Below are 17,936 nucleotides of genomic sequence, written 5' to 3' on the forward strand. Positions count from 1 at the left end.
GAAAGGAACTCTTTTATTGTACCCATTATTGTATACAGTCGTGAGCCCAAAAAAATCAATTTCCATATGAAAAATTGCGCCTCTCGTCCAACGGGTCGTTCGTATCCGTCAGATTCTCCTTCGATCTTCCAACTCAAGTTTATTCCCTTCCTTCGTGATCTCTCGTACATTCGAGACTTTTCGTCCAGTTATTAAATAATAAATGTTGCAATTAAATAAGTGTCATCATTAGATTTACGTGTTTTCGTGTCTGTCGGTGTGTGTATACGTGTAACAAATGTTTGCCAGTGCGTATAAATGTAAATAAATTACAGGTTTGCTCTTACATTTAAATATATGATATACATATGTCTAATAATGTAATGCTTAACATCTTATTCATTCGAGTATAAATAATTGTTTAATCGTGATTATTTCGCCGATCGAAACGAGCTTTCGCCAAAATAATTATGACGCGGTGACGATGACGACAACAAAGTAATAATAGTGAAACAATAATCATAATTATAGCGCAATGATAATCATAATAATACCAATGATTTCGATTCGTGTTATAAAATTATAATAAAATTACGTATGATAATCAAGTCTTCTCGATTTCTGGCGTGGAATGTGATTATAAGCCAAGTTCCACTTGAGTTAAAATAATATGATAATACTAATCGTTTTAATGCAAATTGCATATCTTCTCGCTCCTGTTTGTTTTCGTTTTTTTTTACAAATTCGAACTTTGATCGAATCGATGTCGCTGAAATACGATTAATTCCATGCTGCAGTGTCATGGGGAAAATTTGATTTTCGATTATTTGGACGATTTTTTGATGCCCATTGTGAGATGATGGTCGAGAAAAGCTCTCGCTCGATGGGAATGAATTTGAAAGAAATTTGATTTTCTCACTTTGATATTCGAAACGAATATATATGGTGACTCGGTCGAATGCTCCGAGCTCGTATATAAATAAGTGGCGTTTTATGTGTCTGCGCACGAGGAGTCGTTTTTTTTTGCCACGAATCGTATTGAAACTGCGTGGACAAAAAGGGTGAAAAAATATGAAAAATAAATATAACAGGGTTTGAGGGGGGGGGGGGGGGGGTGAAAAAGGGTGGGAACATCACTTGCACACAGTGATCCACTCCTCGACGGTGCAGTTTTGGCACTGTACGAAACAGCACCAGTGAAATTTGCATCTGCATCTTTCGACTCTGCGCTGTCTGACGACGTTGTAGCCTCGTCCGCAGCACAAGGAAGCGCAGCCGTCGCCGCCGGAGCTCGTCCGGTTGCAGCGTCTTCCTGCCGTTCCTGGAATGTCCGCGAGCGGATCCCGCTCGCAAAAGTTCGGGGATTTTTGATAGTAGAAAAGCTGCTTCGAGAGATTTCGCGGCTTTCGCTTCTTCGGCTGGTTGTTGTAGCTCGCACGGTGCTGCTTGCGCCCCTTGTGGTGCTGACGGTCCGGCCTCCGCCGACGCGAACCTCGGACCCGCGTCAACGGCGTCACGTTCCCCAGGTTGCTCTGCGCCACGAGGATCGCGTTTCTGAATCGATCCTTCAACGTTTTTCCCACCATGCGGAAATCCGGCGCGACCTTCCAGCAAGTCTTCAACTCGCACGAGCCCGACATCCCGTGACACTTGCAACGCACCTGCATGTTGCTCGCGACTGCCTGAAAATCAATGGAAAATCATTTTTTTCAACGATTTCATACAGCCTTTCAATCGCTTTGAAGGATTTGTTCAAAAACATATTTGAAAAGTGTTTCGTTCCCTCTCGTTCCAATAAAACGTTACGAAAAGTATTCGAAAGCCCATGGATTGTACGGAGCGGGGGGAGGTCGACCACGACGAATTAGCGAGACGATACCAAGACGGACGTAATCGTGTTTGGACCACCGGATAAGTCGAGAGTTTTGTTTTACTCTTGATGGGGAGCACCGTCACGATGACGAGATTTAAAAAAAAGGAGAGGCGAGCGAGAGAGAGAGAGAGAGCGGTCGATCGCGAGCTCCTTGAACAAACAGAGGTAAAAGCGAGTGACTGAGCAAACTAATCGGGAGATGAGTGCAGCTCGGGGGGAGGTAAGGAAAAAAATATTTATCGGAAACAAGAGCACTGGGAAGGAAAATAATAAAAATAATACAATAACGCAGCGAGCCAGCAGCCCAGACATAGGCGCGCGCAGGTAAAAATGAAAGTTGGTAAAGAAAAAAAAAAAAAAAAAGAAACGAAGCGAGGTTTCCTTAGACAAAGAGGTGTCGCGTACAAAACAGTTAATGAGTCTACGGCTGGGTGGTCCAGCCTCGGGCTTTGTCTTAATAACGTCGTGGCGAGGAGAGAGGACCGAGCAAATGAGCGAAGCGCGTGTGCTCGCGCTCTCAGAGATTCATGCACGCTTTGGGCCTGAGCCCTTACTCTATCATCCCTTCGTCCTCACACTCCTCTCCTTTCGCCCATTTTTTCTCTTTCGACTCTCTATCCGAGGCACACACGCGCGCACATTTATAGGAGCAGAGATGCTGCCAACTTGCGAAATTTCTCACGCGCGATTGCCGAGTCTCCGGGACGAGCAGCCTGCGCGCGTGTGCGGCCGGAAACGAATCGAGCGAAATTTTTCAAACGAATCCACCATCACCGGCCACTTTTTTTTATCAATCGATCAATCGATCGCGGAGCAAAATTTTTATCTCATTTTCCTATATACGTACCAATCTGCCAGCTTGATTGTTGTGCAAGTTAACGGTCGACTGTATGTCACCGGCCTTTTCCCTCGTGTCTAGGAACTGCCGTGAGAATTCTATGCCGTAATCGAGGTTGTGCGAACAACCGCCCCACTTCCATTGCCCTCGGGTTTTTCCGGGCGTTTTTCCACCTTTGTAAGACGATGGGTCGCAACCGCATGATATCAGGCGTCCCATTCCGCAGGCACGAGCCACGCTGTGCGCTACACCCGCCGCCGATATCGCGTACGCGAATGCCGTCTCTCTGTAACCTGAAAAAATCGTTTTATTCTTTCAAGTTTTTTTCCTTTGCCTTTTCGGAGGCAAAATTTGGAGATATCGCTACAAAGGTGCACGGGATTTTTGAATTTATCGATCGCGAATCGCGCTCGTCGTTTTTCGTCGAAAGCCGAGAAGGACTCGTCTATAAAAATGTGTAGTGCGCGCGTATCTGTTTTTCTGCCGAGATGGGAAAGGATTCGGTTGTAGAGCTTCAGCTTTATACGGCTATTGGAAAGCACACACGACTGTTTTATAATGCAGGATAACCGCGAGAGCTCGAGATTCTCGCGAGACAGAAACGGGACGTACGAAGCGCAAACGTCCCGTAATAAATCCTCGAACGGGTAGTTGTACGTCTCTCTGCGCGCACCGAGAAACGAGATAGAAAGAGCGAGAGAGACTCCGCGTTGCTCTCGGAGCCAAGTTCTTCCCCCTTAAGATCTCCGCGTGCACGCGCGCTTGCTCGCGTTTACCTTCCTTCCTCTCACATGGCTACGTACGCGATATATAAGCGAAGGAATATTCTTGTGCGAAGAGAACCGACTTAAGATACGATCTTTTGTACTCGCCCAACTCCGCTGCCCTTTCTTTCTCCTTTTATTACCACTTTATTATTCGCAACTCCGAAATTATATCGAATTTGGATTCTCTTCGTTATGAAATTTCCGAGGGCGATTCTCATCCTGATCGAGTCATCAATCGCGTTCCCTGAAACGCGAACCAGTTCGGGATCCTCGTCGCATCATTTTTTCACGCGTCTCCCCTCGCAGCCTCGTTAAGTACTCGAGATTTTTGCATTGTCTCGAGCGAGCTGAAGGATTCCACGGCGCGGGTTGCCATATTAGTCTGTCGAAAAGTTCGTCCGGCCTCAATTTATACGGATGCGCTCTCGAACCAGGTGGGAAAAAAATTTCAACGGGTACGTGTGAACGCTGCGGATCGAAGAGCAGTTTATCAATTCGCAAAACGTTTCGCTCCGTAGCGAGAAAACGCGAGACGCTTCGCACCCGTGAGAGGAAAAAATCAATCGCCGCAGGCCCAGAGGGAAATTGAACTTTGGGGCAGGATTCGCTGCGGCCGCGGGAAGACGACACGCGGGGTCGGAGCTCGGGAATAAGGGCTGATGATGACGTTGGCATATTCATTTTTTTACGCAGTCGCAAGAATCTATAATGGTCAAAAAATAATTCCGGTGAAGTTTTATTTCGAGCAAGTTTTTCGAGAGAAACAGCAAATTCTCTGAAACGGAGGAGAATGAACGGGCTCGCGGGAATTAGCGTGGAATTTGGAAAGAATTTGGGCATTCCGGAGAGCGGCCGACCTTTTAGGTGGCGAAAAACATATTTGTACATAAATTCGAAAATCCACGGACAAATTAAAAGCGGTGATCGTTATTTGTGGAGAGTCGTCCGATCGCATAACGAATGAAGGAAAAGAGCCGTTTCTCGAACACCTCGCGAAGCAGCCTGTATGCTGGGAATAAATATACAACGTTTGGACTAAAAATGCCCGGCTAATTAGAAACGAGGGAGAATTAATTTGTCCATTTGATTTTATTCGGCGCGCGTATAAAAGTATTCGCGTAGCTCGCGCAGGTAGGAATATTCGATCGAAATTTGAATTCTCCCGGCGTTCATGTTTAAATGACAATTCCGTTATTCGTTCGGGCATTTAAACGCTTCTCGTTCGTTTCACACGAAATTTCAACGCTTTGTTGAACACAGCGAATGCGGGGAGCGACGAACGAAATAGGGCTGTGAGAGTGACTCTTTTTGGTCCAGGCCATTTTCGCTTATTCTTTTTCTCTCCCACCACCACTCGCTCGCCTCATCCTCTTATTTCGCGAGCTCCAAATATTCTCAGGAGCTTGTTAAACTTTCAGATCAGGTGCGCGACGTCGTCTCGCCTCGCTCCTTGCTTTTGCTTCCTTTTTCGCTTTTTCGCGAATGAATCACGTACCGTCCTCCACACGCATCGCACCAAAAAAACTTTTTTCTCTCTCCCTTTCTCACTTTTCCCACCAGCGCACAATGATTTTATGCGTTATTATTGTTGTTATCACAATGCGGAATTAGGTCAAGTGCGTTTAAAGACTCGTCGGACCGACCGAGACCGAAGGATTTTTGCACCGGAGCTCTGCACGTTTGAATCACTAATTAATAAACCCTTTCGTCTCCCATTAATCTCGAGGCCTTCTTTCTCAGACCTTCCAATCTTTTTCGTACTCCATTATTTCACTCTCAATACTCAATTCGCTGACGCGTTAAATGCATCCCATTCGAGGACAAAAAAATGGCAAAAATTATTGAAATATATTGAAAAATGAAAAAATTGCTAATTCGTCGATGGAACTTCTTACCTCTTTGAAGTAAAATGCTGTTCTGTTGTTTCCTGCTGCTGGCAGTGAGGGATGAGCAATTCCATCTGTGCCAGGTGAATTGGTGTTGACATTCGGCGATGGCGATCCTGAGGCCCTTGAGGGCAGCTTCGGTGACGTCGGGGCTGCGATGACAGAGGTCTCTCTGTTCTTTGGTGAGTCCGGGAATACCGTTGCACACAACAGCGTTGTGGCTGACCCAATCGTCTACGGAGTTGCTCATTAGACCGGAAGCCCTGGAGGAGCCGAGGGGGAGAGAGCGAGAGCGAGAGAGAGAGAGAGAGAGAGAAAAACAATGAAAAAAGGAAAGATCGCGTTGGTCGATCGAATGATTTGTGAAAAAAGGAAGAAAGCAAAAAATGTAAATGATGCAAAAACGTTGTTGGCGAATCTAAAAATTTTCCCACACGAAGCTTCGAGCCGGAGAAAGCGAGAGCAGGGTGACAGACTCTACGAGGCGAGGAACAGCAGTTCGTTCTCCAATACCGCGAAACACTCACCGAGAGGAGAGTTCGATCGGTTTGAGTGATTTTAGCCTTTGGGAATTTTGGTTGGGGTTGGCATTCCAGGGGACGACAACGACCACGTCCAACCGGAGGGAGAGCAAGAGAGAAAAGATTCTTCATGGTATGCCGATGATGTGCTCGCCCTGTGTACGAAAAGTATCTCTCCACCTCTCAGGCCCATAGCACTCTGGTTATCGGATTCCACCATCGACCGTCACCGCATTATACACACACGTGGCCCCTTTCACTTGTATATAATAAAGTATAAACGCGTGTACGAGGCGAGTCGATTTTTTCCAACAAACTGAATTTTCCTCAACGAGAGCCAATTTATATTTGAGTTCCTCATCCCCGTTCATCGATCGAATTCGGGCCCTGAGTGCCTCGCAACAATGCACTTGGGGGCGGGAAAAAAAAACTTTTGTCCAAATAAATGAGAAAGTTTTGTTGCGAAAAAGCTGTTTTATGACTCGGTATTGTAAAACGGGGAACGTGGACGACGGCGCCAGACTTTAGGAATTTCGAGGAAATATGCGATCGAATTCCTCGCGTGTGAATCGATGATATATTGCGTGGGAGCCTTTTAAAGTTTGTTAAAAATGCGTGTGCCAAGGATTGAAATCCTCGTTCGAGGACGCGGCGCGAGAAAGCCACGTTTTTGTTGCTTTCGTTCGAATAATTTTTTCTCGTACGTCGCTTTTTTGACGCGTCGCTTCCATCTAATTAAGTGATTTTAATGAGTTGGATTTTTGCTCCCGATGGAACGTCTAACGGAAGCGCCGGTTCGAGGCCCGATAACGCTAAGAGGCTCTCGCGTGCTCGCGTTTTCGAAACGCTTACGCGCGCGCGCGCGCGCGCGCGCGGATAGCGTCGAATCTCTGTTTACCGAGCTCAATTTAACGGCTCTTTGAACATTCGCATCACTTGAGCCAGAGCTGCCTCGTAAAATGCCGTTATGAAAAACAGATCCCTTCGCGGCCTCTCTATCAATCGGAACCGAGACGGGTGCTGGGCTCGTGCCAAATCTCGAGATTAGCCGGACCAGCTCGCGCGCAGCATCCGTCGATAAATCTTGCGGCGTGACGCGAGCTCGTTTCTGATAACTCTTTTTACGGAGAGCCAGAGTTCTCTTTCGATGCGGCTCCGTAATTTTTTGTCGTTGCGCAATCGCGCTCGGAGTACGAGGAGAGCAGAAAACTTTGAAAAAGCGAGTCGGTTTTCCCCTCCCGCAAGTGAGCGATCGTATATTTTCAATCGGTTCTTCGTACCCTCCAGTTTTATCGATTGTTTTTCTCGAAAGGTGCGCGGGCTCACCGGTATTTATCCGAGATACAAATTGGCCGTGGCCCGTTCGGGGGGGGAGTTGAAGCGAAATTCGTGTTACATCGAGGTCCTCCGCGGGCCTCGGGGGGGACCAGAGAGTCACGGAGGAAGAGCAGGGTGTTGGATGACTGGTGCGAAAGCAGGAAAGAAAATAAATAAAAATGAGTCGAGGGGGCGGGCCGATACGAAAAAGGGGCCAAAAGGAGCGAATAAAAAAGAGGGAAATGGAAAAATAAAAGAGCGGAACGGTCCGTGTATTCCTGAGGAAGCAAAATTTCTGGCAGGGGGCAAGAGAAAGCCGGGATTATAGGAACGGATCGCGTCGGGAGCACAGGGGCTCGGTCATGTGGCCTTCGCTTTTTCTCGTACGCGATATACGCTCGGCGGGGTTATTGAGGGCTCCCATTACCGGTACAACCTGCTTTGGGTTCTTATCTTCAACGCTATTGATGATCTACAGGAAGCAGATTAATGATCGAAACTCGGGCAACAAATTGCCGGCGACAGGAGCATATTCTACCCTCGTGGGACAGCATAGACACGTGTGTTAGCGGAATTCCCTTTCGCGCACATTTCTTTCCTCTTTTTTTCAGCGAGTTTATGAGCCGGATTTTAATTTGCTCTCCAGTCCGAGAGTTTAATATTATTTTCGAGGGGCGATTCTGCTCCTCGAATAAAACTGCATTTCAATTTCGCTCCGTACTTACGAGGGTTTTGTGTTTCTTTTTTTTTTCTTTTTTTTTTTTTCAAACTCGTTTACGAATCGATGCGAGCTGCTCTTACGCACCGACTACTGACCAAACTACCACAGACACGAGCTGCTTCGCGTACCCCCTTTTTCCGCACGCGTAAGCACACGCAGGGGGTTAAGCGCACCAACAATTCCCTGCGCCGCGATGAGTAATCTCGTGTTGATCCTCTTTAAGGTCGCTTAAAGGGACACGATCTTTGTCGGAGCTCTCGTCATCTCGTTTTTTAAAACTTTCATTCGCTATATAATCCGTCATTTGGCATTCGATAAATGATCATTCGAGATATCGCGGCCCCTGCCAAAAGGCTTCGCGCGGAGGGACAGGATCCTTTTTGCGCAATAACGAGAAAACACGTTGAGTCAAAATTGAGCCAAAAGATTGAACGAAATAAGGATATTTTTCCGGCTCGTTTCGCTCCGAGGAAGGAGCTCGGTATAGAGAGCATGCAGCCGCGAGGGAGATGAAAATGGAAAAAATAAATAATAAGATAGAGAGGTCCAGCGAGGAGGATAAGAAAAGGGGGAGAGGAGGAACGCTCGAGCGCATGTCCCGCATTTTTGTAATAACCCAGGGGTCGAGGAAGAATCCAAGATGGCGACTCTCCAGCTTTTCAGAGTTCTGTCTATCCGAGTCTCTCGCTCGCTCCTCGCCTTACTGGCCTCTCTCTTTTTCTCCGTCGTTTCGAGATCTCGACGGTGAAACGCGGACAATGTTTTATTTACCCCTCGCACAAAAGTGCGAGTCAAAAAGAGAAGGAGCGAACGAGCGGGAGAGCGAGAGCGCGAAACGTTGCGGAATGGAATTCCGCTTTTAATGGGAAATACGCGCGCAACTCGAATCACGGAGAGAGCAAGAGAGAAAGAGCGGAGAGAATCTCACCGAGTGTTCGAAAGATACAGTGGGTTCGACGCGAGCAAGATAAAAGGATTCTTAGGCACGTGAGAATTTTGTTTGTAAGAAATGAGAACAAAGTCATGAGGCGAGAGCGATCAACGAGAAAATAAATATCGAAAATTCATCGATTCCAATTTAATTGTACAAACTTTCATTCGTCTCTAACCTAACGAGGCAAATCCGAATAGATTTCAATGAATTTACTCAAACCTTTTACAGATCCAGCTTCGTTTGTAAACGAGTCACGAATCAGGTTTACCCAAATAGCACTAAAAAACCCTACTTTTTCGCTACATACGAAAGCTAAATTTCAGCAGCATTCGATTGTTTCCTCCAAAGTGCAATAAAAACGCTGAAATAAATGTTCTCCGTTAACCTCGATGTTTGTCGTATGTGTTGAATTAATTGCGGTAATTAAATTAGCACATAAAAGTGGATATTTCAATGAATACACATGTGAATGGGCATTAAAAAATGTAGAAACGCACACTCGGCAAACGCACAGATCTAAATGGTTGTACAGACGGAATCGTTGGCTCGTCTCTTCGTCCTTCTCTCGCTCCTTCTCTTGATCCCTCGCGAAGATGATCACACGCGAGTTGCTGGATCTCTTGGCTGGCAGCATCTTATATACGTATATATAAAGCGTATACAGCGAGACTGGATCGAAGGTGCACAGCGGCGGCGTCGGTTTTATTACCTTCGTAAAGCGATCGTAAAACGCGCGTGCGATCGTTTGCGCCGATGGAAGCGACAACGCGATAAGCCTTCTTTACTCCTATTCATAATACCTTTGCGTATAGATATACATCCGTCATAGCGATGGCATTTTTTTGCGCTATCTTTTCTCGTGACTTTCCGACCCTCCGCGGTCATCTCTCGTCACCGTGTTAATAAGGAGCATTCGTCAATTTTTTTTTTTCGGAACGACGATTGCGGCAAGATTTTTTGGGGGATGATACCGAATTGGGGAAAAACGTCGTTGGAGGGATGCTGGGAAACGATTTTTTTCCTGGACGAGTCGATTTTTATGAGCGCTAATTTTCTTTGATCCCGGATGATAAATGGTGGCGTTGAATGAAGTTAAAACACGAGAGAAAGGCGAATCGAGCGTATTTGGATCTCATCCGATCGGATCCTGATGAGAGATGCGATCCGGGAGATGCGAGAAGCGCGAGCCGTTGACGTACATTAGCGAAATGTTTCGTGATGCGAGTGCTTGACATCGAGCGAACGAAAGAGCGAAGGATGGAACGAGGGGGAGATCGAAGTTGAGAAATCGTCGAAAATCAACTGAGAAGAATCTTTCGAACGAGCGGCTAAATCGTCGAGAAGAAAAAGACACGAACGACGAATAGACCGAGCGGAAAAAATCTCTGGAAACGAAGTTATGGCATTTATAGTTGCGAGATGAAGTTGAGAGAAGCGCATGACCATTGAGGGATTCTTTAACGCTGAGAAGAACAGAGTTTGAGAGAGCGAGGAATAAAAAATTACTGGACATAAATGGAGGATCGAAGAAATGAAGAAATCCGAGTTGATAGAGAGAAATCAGTGATCGCAACGAAATTGTCTTGTCACTGCGTCGTGTAGAAATCGTCCCTCGTCATTGACGGAAAGGAGGCGCGCATGTTAGCGTGAAATACGAGAACGATGAGAGGCGGAGAAAGAGAGAGAGAGAGGTAAAAAAAGCAGCGACGAACGATCGAATGTTGGGTGAATGGTTGGAGAGAAAATCGCGCAAACGCCACACGACACTTCATCTCATAGTATATATCGGTGAAAATCCACGCGTTGTCACTCAACCGCATTGCTAAGTACGAGAAAAAAATCGAAAAGGACATTCGACGAGGATCTCAGAGAGCAATTTCGCCTCGTAAATTTTAACGATTCGCTTCGTTAAATTTCATTGAATTTCAATTTTCTCACGGAATTACCTTCCCAACTTAGCTCGGTTACGTTGCAATAAACGCGTTCATCACGAGCCTCGGAAAAGACGTACACGAAGCTATTTGACGAGTGCACAACTTTTTCCTCCACATTTTTTCTAAACAATTTATGAATCTTCCCGAGCAATATTCCGAAACCTGCCGATACGTTTCCTTCGCTAGAGATCGTTTCTCCATATTTTTCTTCCTCTTCTTGTCCAGTATTAAGGGGTGAAAAGGAATCTGCGTGTAAATTTCGAGCTTGCTGCGTAAAGAATTAGTGAATGGTTGTCCGAAGCAGGGAAGCTCGGATCTGGAAGACGCAGGGAACGCGAAAAAATATGTTTTTCACTCCGCTTTCCTTCCAAGACCTTTTTCTTTAGATACGGAATTTTCAATCTTGTCTATACATTCACCGTGACAGAAAATTCCTCCCCTGCTGAGATACAGCTTTCGTAATTGGCTGAGCTCTTTCAGAATATAAAGCTATTTCATCTGTACCTTTATGGACATATATATGTGTACGGACTTCACGCTCGATAATCTACCTCAACTTGCCCGAATCGGTTTTACCGTGATTCCTGCAGAATTGGAAATAACATGCTTCGTGCCTTTCTCTCTCTTTCTCTCTCGATCTCTCTCTATATCGGAGTCACTATGAACCAGTAATAATGACGAGAATTCTTCGAAACTTTGACTTGGAAAAAAAGAATTATCTACACACGCGCATAAGAGCGTGCGCTCGTTGTGTATACGACGATCGAAAACCTCGATCGACAGCTGCGACTAGCCAGAACGAATCCTCGGTGACAGGCCTGACGGCTTCATAAACACCAAACTTCATTTTTTGTACTTTGTCATTTCTGATTTCTTGCCTCGCTCCAAAAGAGTCTCTTTGTTCGTTTTTTTTTTAGTAGCGGGTGTTCAACGCACTTTGAATAAACGAATTCCATTTTTTGCTTTCTTTACGCTTTCTCATAAATATATTTCCAAAGATTTTGTTTTTGGAATTTATCCTCAAAATGTGTGACGATAATATTTTTTATAAAAATTTTGATTCTCGTGGAATCGTAGCGAGATAAAAAACATATTTGAAAAATTGTAGGTTTTACACATTTTCGTATTTCACGAGTTTTTGGATGTTTTTTTTTTTCGTTTTAATGATGAATGAAAATTCAGTACGAAGGCTCGCGAATCTTCGGATGAAATGACTCGTTGAATTGAAATGTAGATTTGTATATGGAGACGTAAAAAAGACTTACCGGTGAAGGTGGAAGAGAGTAATAAATACGATGATCGTAGGTACTAAATGGGGGCCGAAAATTTTCGGAGTTTTAGGTCCTGTAGGGACGTGGGTCCGGGACGAAGGCATCCTGTCATCGCCTCAACTTGCTCAATGTCTTTTGGTACTCCGAGAGTCGCTTATTGGGATATCGATGAGGGATGAAAAAATTTTTGGTATTCACTTGCTCGTATTATATACATGTGGGGATTGAGCGAGAAGCGTGTGTACGAAAAATATAACACGTACGAGAAAAGAGAGTGCTCGCAGAGCTGGAGCCCTTAGCGCGAGAATTGGCGAGAGGGATTACTGATATGCTTGTGGTTTTGAATCCCCTTTGGGCTCTTTACACACTCGAACGAAAGGACCCTCGCCGAGCGTTTTTTCCTCTCATTCTCTTTCTGTGTTTCTTCTCGTCTTTTATTGTCTTTCTCTCTCTTTTTTTTGTATTTTTCCCTGTACGGATCAGCGGCTCTTTTCCCTTATTTCACTTGTTTCACTCCAGCACGTCGGGGGCGGTTTCTGTGATCAGGGCGGCTCGGCACGCGTCGAGGACTCGTACTTAGCCCCGGGCACTGGCGGCGCGTTCTGCTTTGACGTTCGTCAACTTCGAAAGCTTTTTATACACACACGCGCGCGTTACGAAAAGGAAATAAAGCGAGAGAGATAAAAATATTGTGCGACGAGTGTTTGTGGAAACAGGCGCGTAGATTTTCACAGATTTTTCCCGTCTTGCGAATTTTTCGCAATATCAATCGCGACGATCAGTCTCGATCCGATTTTCTTCTCTTATCCCTTGAGTATCAACCGACGGGGTGTATAAAACTTGGTCGTTTTCTTGTCCCTCGCACTTTCTCGAGATCCTGCTCGTCTCATTGTAACTCCTCGCGTTATTAAAAACCGAACGACACCAACTTAGTTTCCATTCGTCTTTCGGATTAACGATTCCGTCACAAAATACGAGGGGCAAAAGCACCGGGACGGCGACACTTTGATTCGAGGCACTCGAAGAACTTTGTCAAACTCAACGGAGACGAGTAGCTCGGTCATCGATCGACCAACCCCCCGAAACCGATCACCAGGGCGTCGATTATACACCTTCGAGATCCTCTCACCGTTGCTACAGTTTCTTCAACTTCGCTCAACTCCTCCGGAGGTTTCTTGCCCTTTGACGTCAGTGGAAAAACTTAGGGTTCCAAGGTAGCCTTCTTTTCGGACCGCACAACAAAACACTCGCGCGTAGAGCACACTAAATCGTGATACAGACCCGGTAGCGGCTCGGAAAGAAGAGACAGCGAGAGTAAGAAAGAGAGAGCGAGAGAGAGAGAGAGAGAGAGAGAGAGAGCGAGAGACAGAGCGACAGGGAGATAGAGAGAGAGAGGCGGGGGGGGGGGGGGGGGAGAGGAAGAATCGGTGTTTGAGAGAAGAAGAGAGACGGATAGACTGCGTTTTCCCGGGGGCGGACGCGTCAATTCGTCTCGCAGTTTCCGTTCCAGGTAAAAAGAGAAAAAGAGCGGGGGGTTTTTCCCGGGTGAGGGAGTGTGGGGCAGCACTTGGTGGCAAGGGCTTCTCCGAGACCAAAACTTTGCCACCTTCCCCTCCCTTCCTCTTCGGGGTATGTAATATGCGAGAGTATATGGATATAAACGTAAACGCACACACGCACACGTATATGTGTATACATATATGGATATATCGTTCCTTTTTGCCTCGAATTGAAATGAGCCTCTCCGGATGGATTTCCGGTCTAGAACGGCGTGCCGTATGGCTTGCCCAATGCTCGCGGCCAAGTGTCAAGACCAAATAAAATAAAAGTTGCTCCGGCCTCTGGGATACGGGGAGATTCCTTCCTTCGATCTCTCTCTCTCTCTCTCTCTCTCGCTCTCTTGCTCTCTGGCGTTCTCCACCTTCTCCTCCTCCTCCTCCTCCTCCTCTATACCTTCTCCTTCTTCGAGCTCTCTCGCTCGTGCTTAAGCTTCCTCGTTCTGTTTCCTCCCCCTCGAACGCCTCATCATTCCCGCCTCCTTCTTCTTTCTCGACTTCTTCTACTTCCACCTCCAAGTCGTCACTTCCCTCTCATATTATACTCCACCACCTCGCGCTTATCCTCCTTTCTCTCCTTTATCTTAATGTCCTCTGCTTTTTTATATTCTATACGCAAGTGCGTTACTATTTTCTCCTTTTAATGTCTCAGGCTCGAGTCCCGAGTTCCGTTTTGATAAGCGCTGCTCCTACTCGGATAAGCTGATGCTTCCTTCAACGATCGATTTCCTCCGGTCCTGTGACACCCTTCGGGACATCGGGACCTGCCTCTTATCATGTCGTACGAGGCTCGAACGAGGCCCGCAATCCTTTCCGTTAATCCTGCTCGCTGTTATCGGGCTACCGATATGAGATTTTTCGATACTGTTTTCCTCCTGCCTCTGGAATATCAACCTCATGATCTTCCGTTACGGATACTGCTGAGGGAGCTTCTTCTTCTTCTTCTTCTTGGACGATTGGCTGCACCTTTGGCTTATAAAGAAGAGTCTCGGCGTACCCCTCAGAACCAGGTGGTCCCTCCAACGAATTTTCTGATTTCGCTAGCCCCGAGGGCGGCTCGAACTTCCAGCAGCAGCTGGAAGATGGTGGCTTCCTTTGGGATCATCGGCGCTATTGACACTGATCCGGCATTATTGAGAAACTTGAATGGCATCTGATGAAAACGATAAGCGGTTGGAACGAGCCCCGAGCGCAACGTCGCACCGCGAGTCCGTTAATGCGCACTGTTTTTATTCGCAATTGGGCGAGACTTACCAAGTGTATAATTGTACGACGCGTGTACGACAGGGTTTGACGTTGGCGCGCGAACCGGTAGACAAATGCCACGGATCTGATTTACACTCGGAACGTTTCCACGTCGAACACACAGCCTCGAGGAAGATCCAAGTGACGGAGGAGGAGGAAGAGAGCGATGATGATGACGAGGACGATGATGGCGATGATGACGATGACGCGGAGGACGAAGAAGAGGAAGCAGCCGAGAAGAAGGAGGCCGGGAGGGAGGGAGGGGGAAGGCGGAGGAGGGAGATAACGACAAGCGACAAGTATACGGGACGACAGCGGCTGTCGGAGGGATTCGATTCTGTTCTATGATGAAGCTCGTTGCGCGCAGTCCCGCCACCGTAGCCGCACGCGCCCGCGCATCTTTCTCTTTTCTCGCTCTCGCTTACTCTCTCCTCGCGCCCTCTTTGTCATTCCAATCGAGGCGCTTCCATACGGAAAAAGGAGCGAGGTGGGTTTCTTCACCGTGACTCGGACCCCGGCGAGGAGTTAAGTTTCTGGCTCTCGCCTCTGTTATCCCCGGTGATGCCTGTTGGCTGATGCTGAGCCCATAGCCTGTTGGAACCAACGATGACGATCCTCGAGGCCTACTTCACTACCGCCAACCACAAACCTCCCCACCATCATTGCAAACTGCCCACCACCATCCACCTCCACCACCACCACCACCACCACCACCACCACCACCACCACCATCGACTACCACCACCCGGTCTAGATTTCTCTCTCGGCTTGCCCCTCAACCTTCTGCTGCTACAGAAACAACAACGGGCATACTCACATTTCACCGGATCACGGTTAAGTTGTTTCATTTTCCCCCGCCATCTCGCCGATGGGAAACTCCGAGAAACGCCGAGAAACTGGTCGCTGCGCGCGCGTCTTCTTCTCAAGGAGGCGCGGAAACCTCTCGATCTTCGATATCATCGACGGCGAATTGTCTCGAGAATTTGCTGGGCAATGAGGAAAGTACGATTTTTATGGTCTATGCGTGAAATCCTGACGATTTTAGAGGAGCCCAGGATCAAAGTACGATTCTGAATTTCGTGGAAATTAACATTCGAATGTTCGGATTTGAAAATAAACTGAAATGGAGCAAACCGAGGTTCATCCTTGTTGGGGCGAAGCAAGCAATTAAAATTCCAAGCTGATCGTACCTTTTAGTTACGCGACTATCATTCATCGGAGGTGAAGCAAGTGTTTTCTTTTTTTTGCGATGCTGGAAACCATTGAGGAATTTTCGTGTACAAGGGTGTCGGAGAGATGGTGCTGCTACGTGGTAGGGAAGATTTATCACACGGGCGTGCGCGCGCGCACGGCTCCGAGACGAGAGGGATGATACATCCACCCTCGTGGCCAACGAACAAACTAGAAGAGGCAGGCGTTCTCACGATACCACGTGACTGATGGGAGGAGCCATTCTCTCTCCATCCCTTTTTGGTGGTAATCCATCCACCCTCTCGGAAACATTCAATTGGCATAATTGCATGCTTATCTTTTCCCATCCAGCCTCCCGAGGACCTTCGCTTGGAATCCCTTTTTCTTTTGGCTCTCTCCCTCTCTCTCTCCTGCTCTCCTCGTTTTTTTGTACTGCAGTCTCCACCTTCGCTCGCCTCGATCCCATGCGCGTACAGCATCTTTTCTCCACCGTCATTTCATCCTTCAAACCGACAGTTTTTGCTCGCAACCATTCCGAATCTTTCTATTCATCGTTTCTCGCTACTCGAACTATTCTCTTTTAATTTACATGCGCTCAACAGTTCCACACACACACGAGAGAAAACCAATTTTTTTCGAACAGCCTCGTTCCTTGAAAAGTATTTTTCAATAATCTTCGATGCTGCACCAGTTTGAAGTTCGCAAGATCACTGCATGCTTTCGGATTTAAAATCATCCTCGATTCCTCCGCGGAACGTAATTTTGCCAAGGCGAGAGAACAAAAGAGGCCAAACGATGATTGTTACTTTGATGAAGAGTGAGTGAAACGACTCGCGATTTATTTAGCAATTGAGCGAGGAAAAGATCTATCTAATTAACTCGGCGAAAGCAACGTGATTGAAGGGTGCTTCAGTTTTGACTAGCTTTTCGGGCTCACACACGTCAATTACCAATCTACACGGAGCACGTATACACATAAACTCATCGCCGCGTACGTGCGTGTGTACGAGCGTAAGAACGAATGAGGAATTATTTCATCAGCGGCTGATGGGAAATTGGGCTGCTGTAGGCGATTAGCAATTAGCTCGTGTTCGACGAAGGTTTTTGTGTCCTCGGGCCGTATCACCCTAACGTCCTCTCCCCTTTCGGGATTTCACTCGCCACGTGTTCTACTCCGAGATCAAACGTTGCGAACCCCACCTTATTTTCACCCACGCACAATGATCCTCCTCGACTTTTTATCCTTCCCTCGATCCCCGAGGCTTTGAGAGTTTAACGCCAAATTTTTTTTTCCTACTTTTCGCTGAGCTCCCCGTTCATTTACTCTGATTAACGGAATCAAACTTTCCACCTCTCTCGCAGCATCATCGATGCAACGACGACGATCAATTTCAAAATTGTCCGAAAATTTTCAAATTCCCATTCAGAGTTTGTCGGCTGTCATCGAAATTTCATTTTTTTTTTTTCATCACCGAAAGATAAAAGAAAACTTTGGAATTATTTTCACTGAAAAATAATCATTTTACGTGGGAACAGTCGATGCTGGTCCGAGAAAATAATCAGCAGGAACTGCTTCGAGATAGCTTTCGTGTTAAATGAGATGGAGCAGCATCGCCGATAGGATTTCGGAGGGCAAGAGTATTCGTTAAATCCATTTATAAAAAGGACAATAAAAGGAGGATCAATTATTAATAGCGAGGAGGCTCGGGTTGATACGTCAACGATCATTAAGCAGTCAGATAAAGAGGATAAAAAGAGCGGAATGTGCTGGTAGTGCGTAGGCCTTGTAAAATGAGACGCGAGGCTCCGGCTAATAGAGACGAGACTAAATAGTGCAACTCACGCGACATAAATATTCATCGATTTCATCTTGATTTCGGGTTAATCGTACACTGCTTCTTGG

At 46.6% G+C, this 17,936-nt stretch overlaps 2 protein-coding genes across 2 annotated transcripts in view; one reads left to right on the plus strand and one right to left on the minus strand.

The window, feature by feature from the left end:
- Positions 1 to 17,936, plus strand: part of Wnt6 (Wnt oncogene analog 6) — a 67,457-nt gene that overhangs the window by 11,827 nt on the left and 37,694 nt on the right. The window lies entirely within an intron of this gene.
- Positions 1,113 to 14,423, minus strand: LOC122418301 (protein Wnt-10b-like). The gene is made up of 5 exons (XM_043432441.1): positions 13,995 to 14,423; positions 12,036 to 13,263; positions 5,353 to 5,606; positions 2,700 to 2,983; positions 1,113 to 1,661 (listed from the first exon to the last, which is right to left on the minus strand). The coding sequence occupies exons 2-5, from the start codon at positions 12,143 to 12,145 to the stop codon at positions 1,113 to 1,115; spliced, it is 1,197 nt and encodes a 398-aa protein (XP_043288376.1). The 5' UTR covers positions 12,146 to 13,263; positions 13,995 to 14,423.

This window comes from Venturia canescens, chromosome 11 (assembly GCF_019457755.1).
Source record: "Venturia canescens isolate UGA chromosome 11, ASM1945775v1, whole genome shotgun sequence".
NCBI lineage: Eukaryota > Metazoa > Arthropoda > Insecta > Hymenoptera > Ichneumonidae > Venturia > Venturia canescens.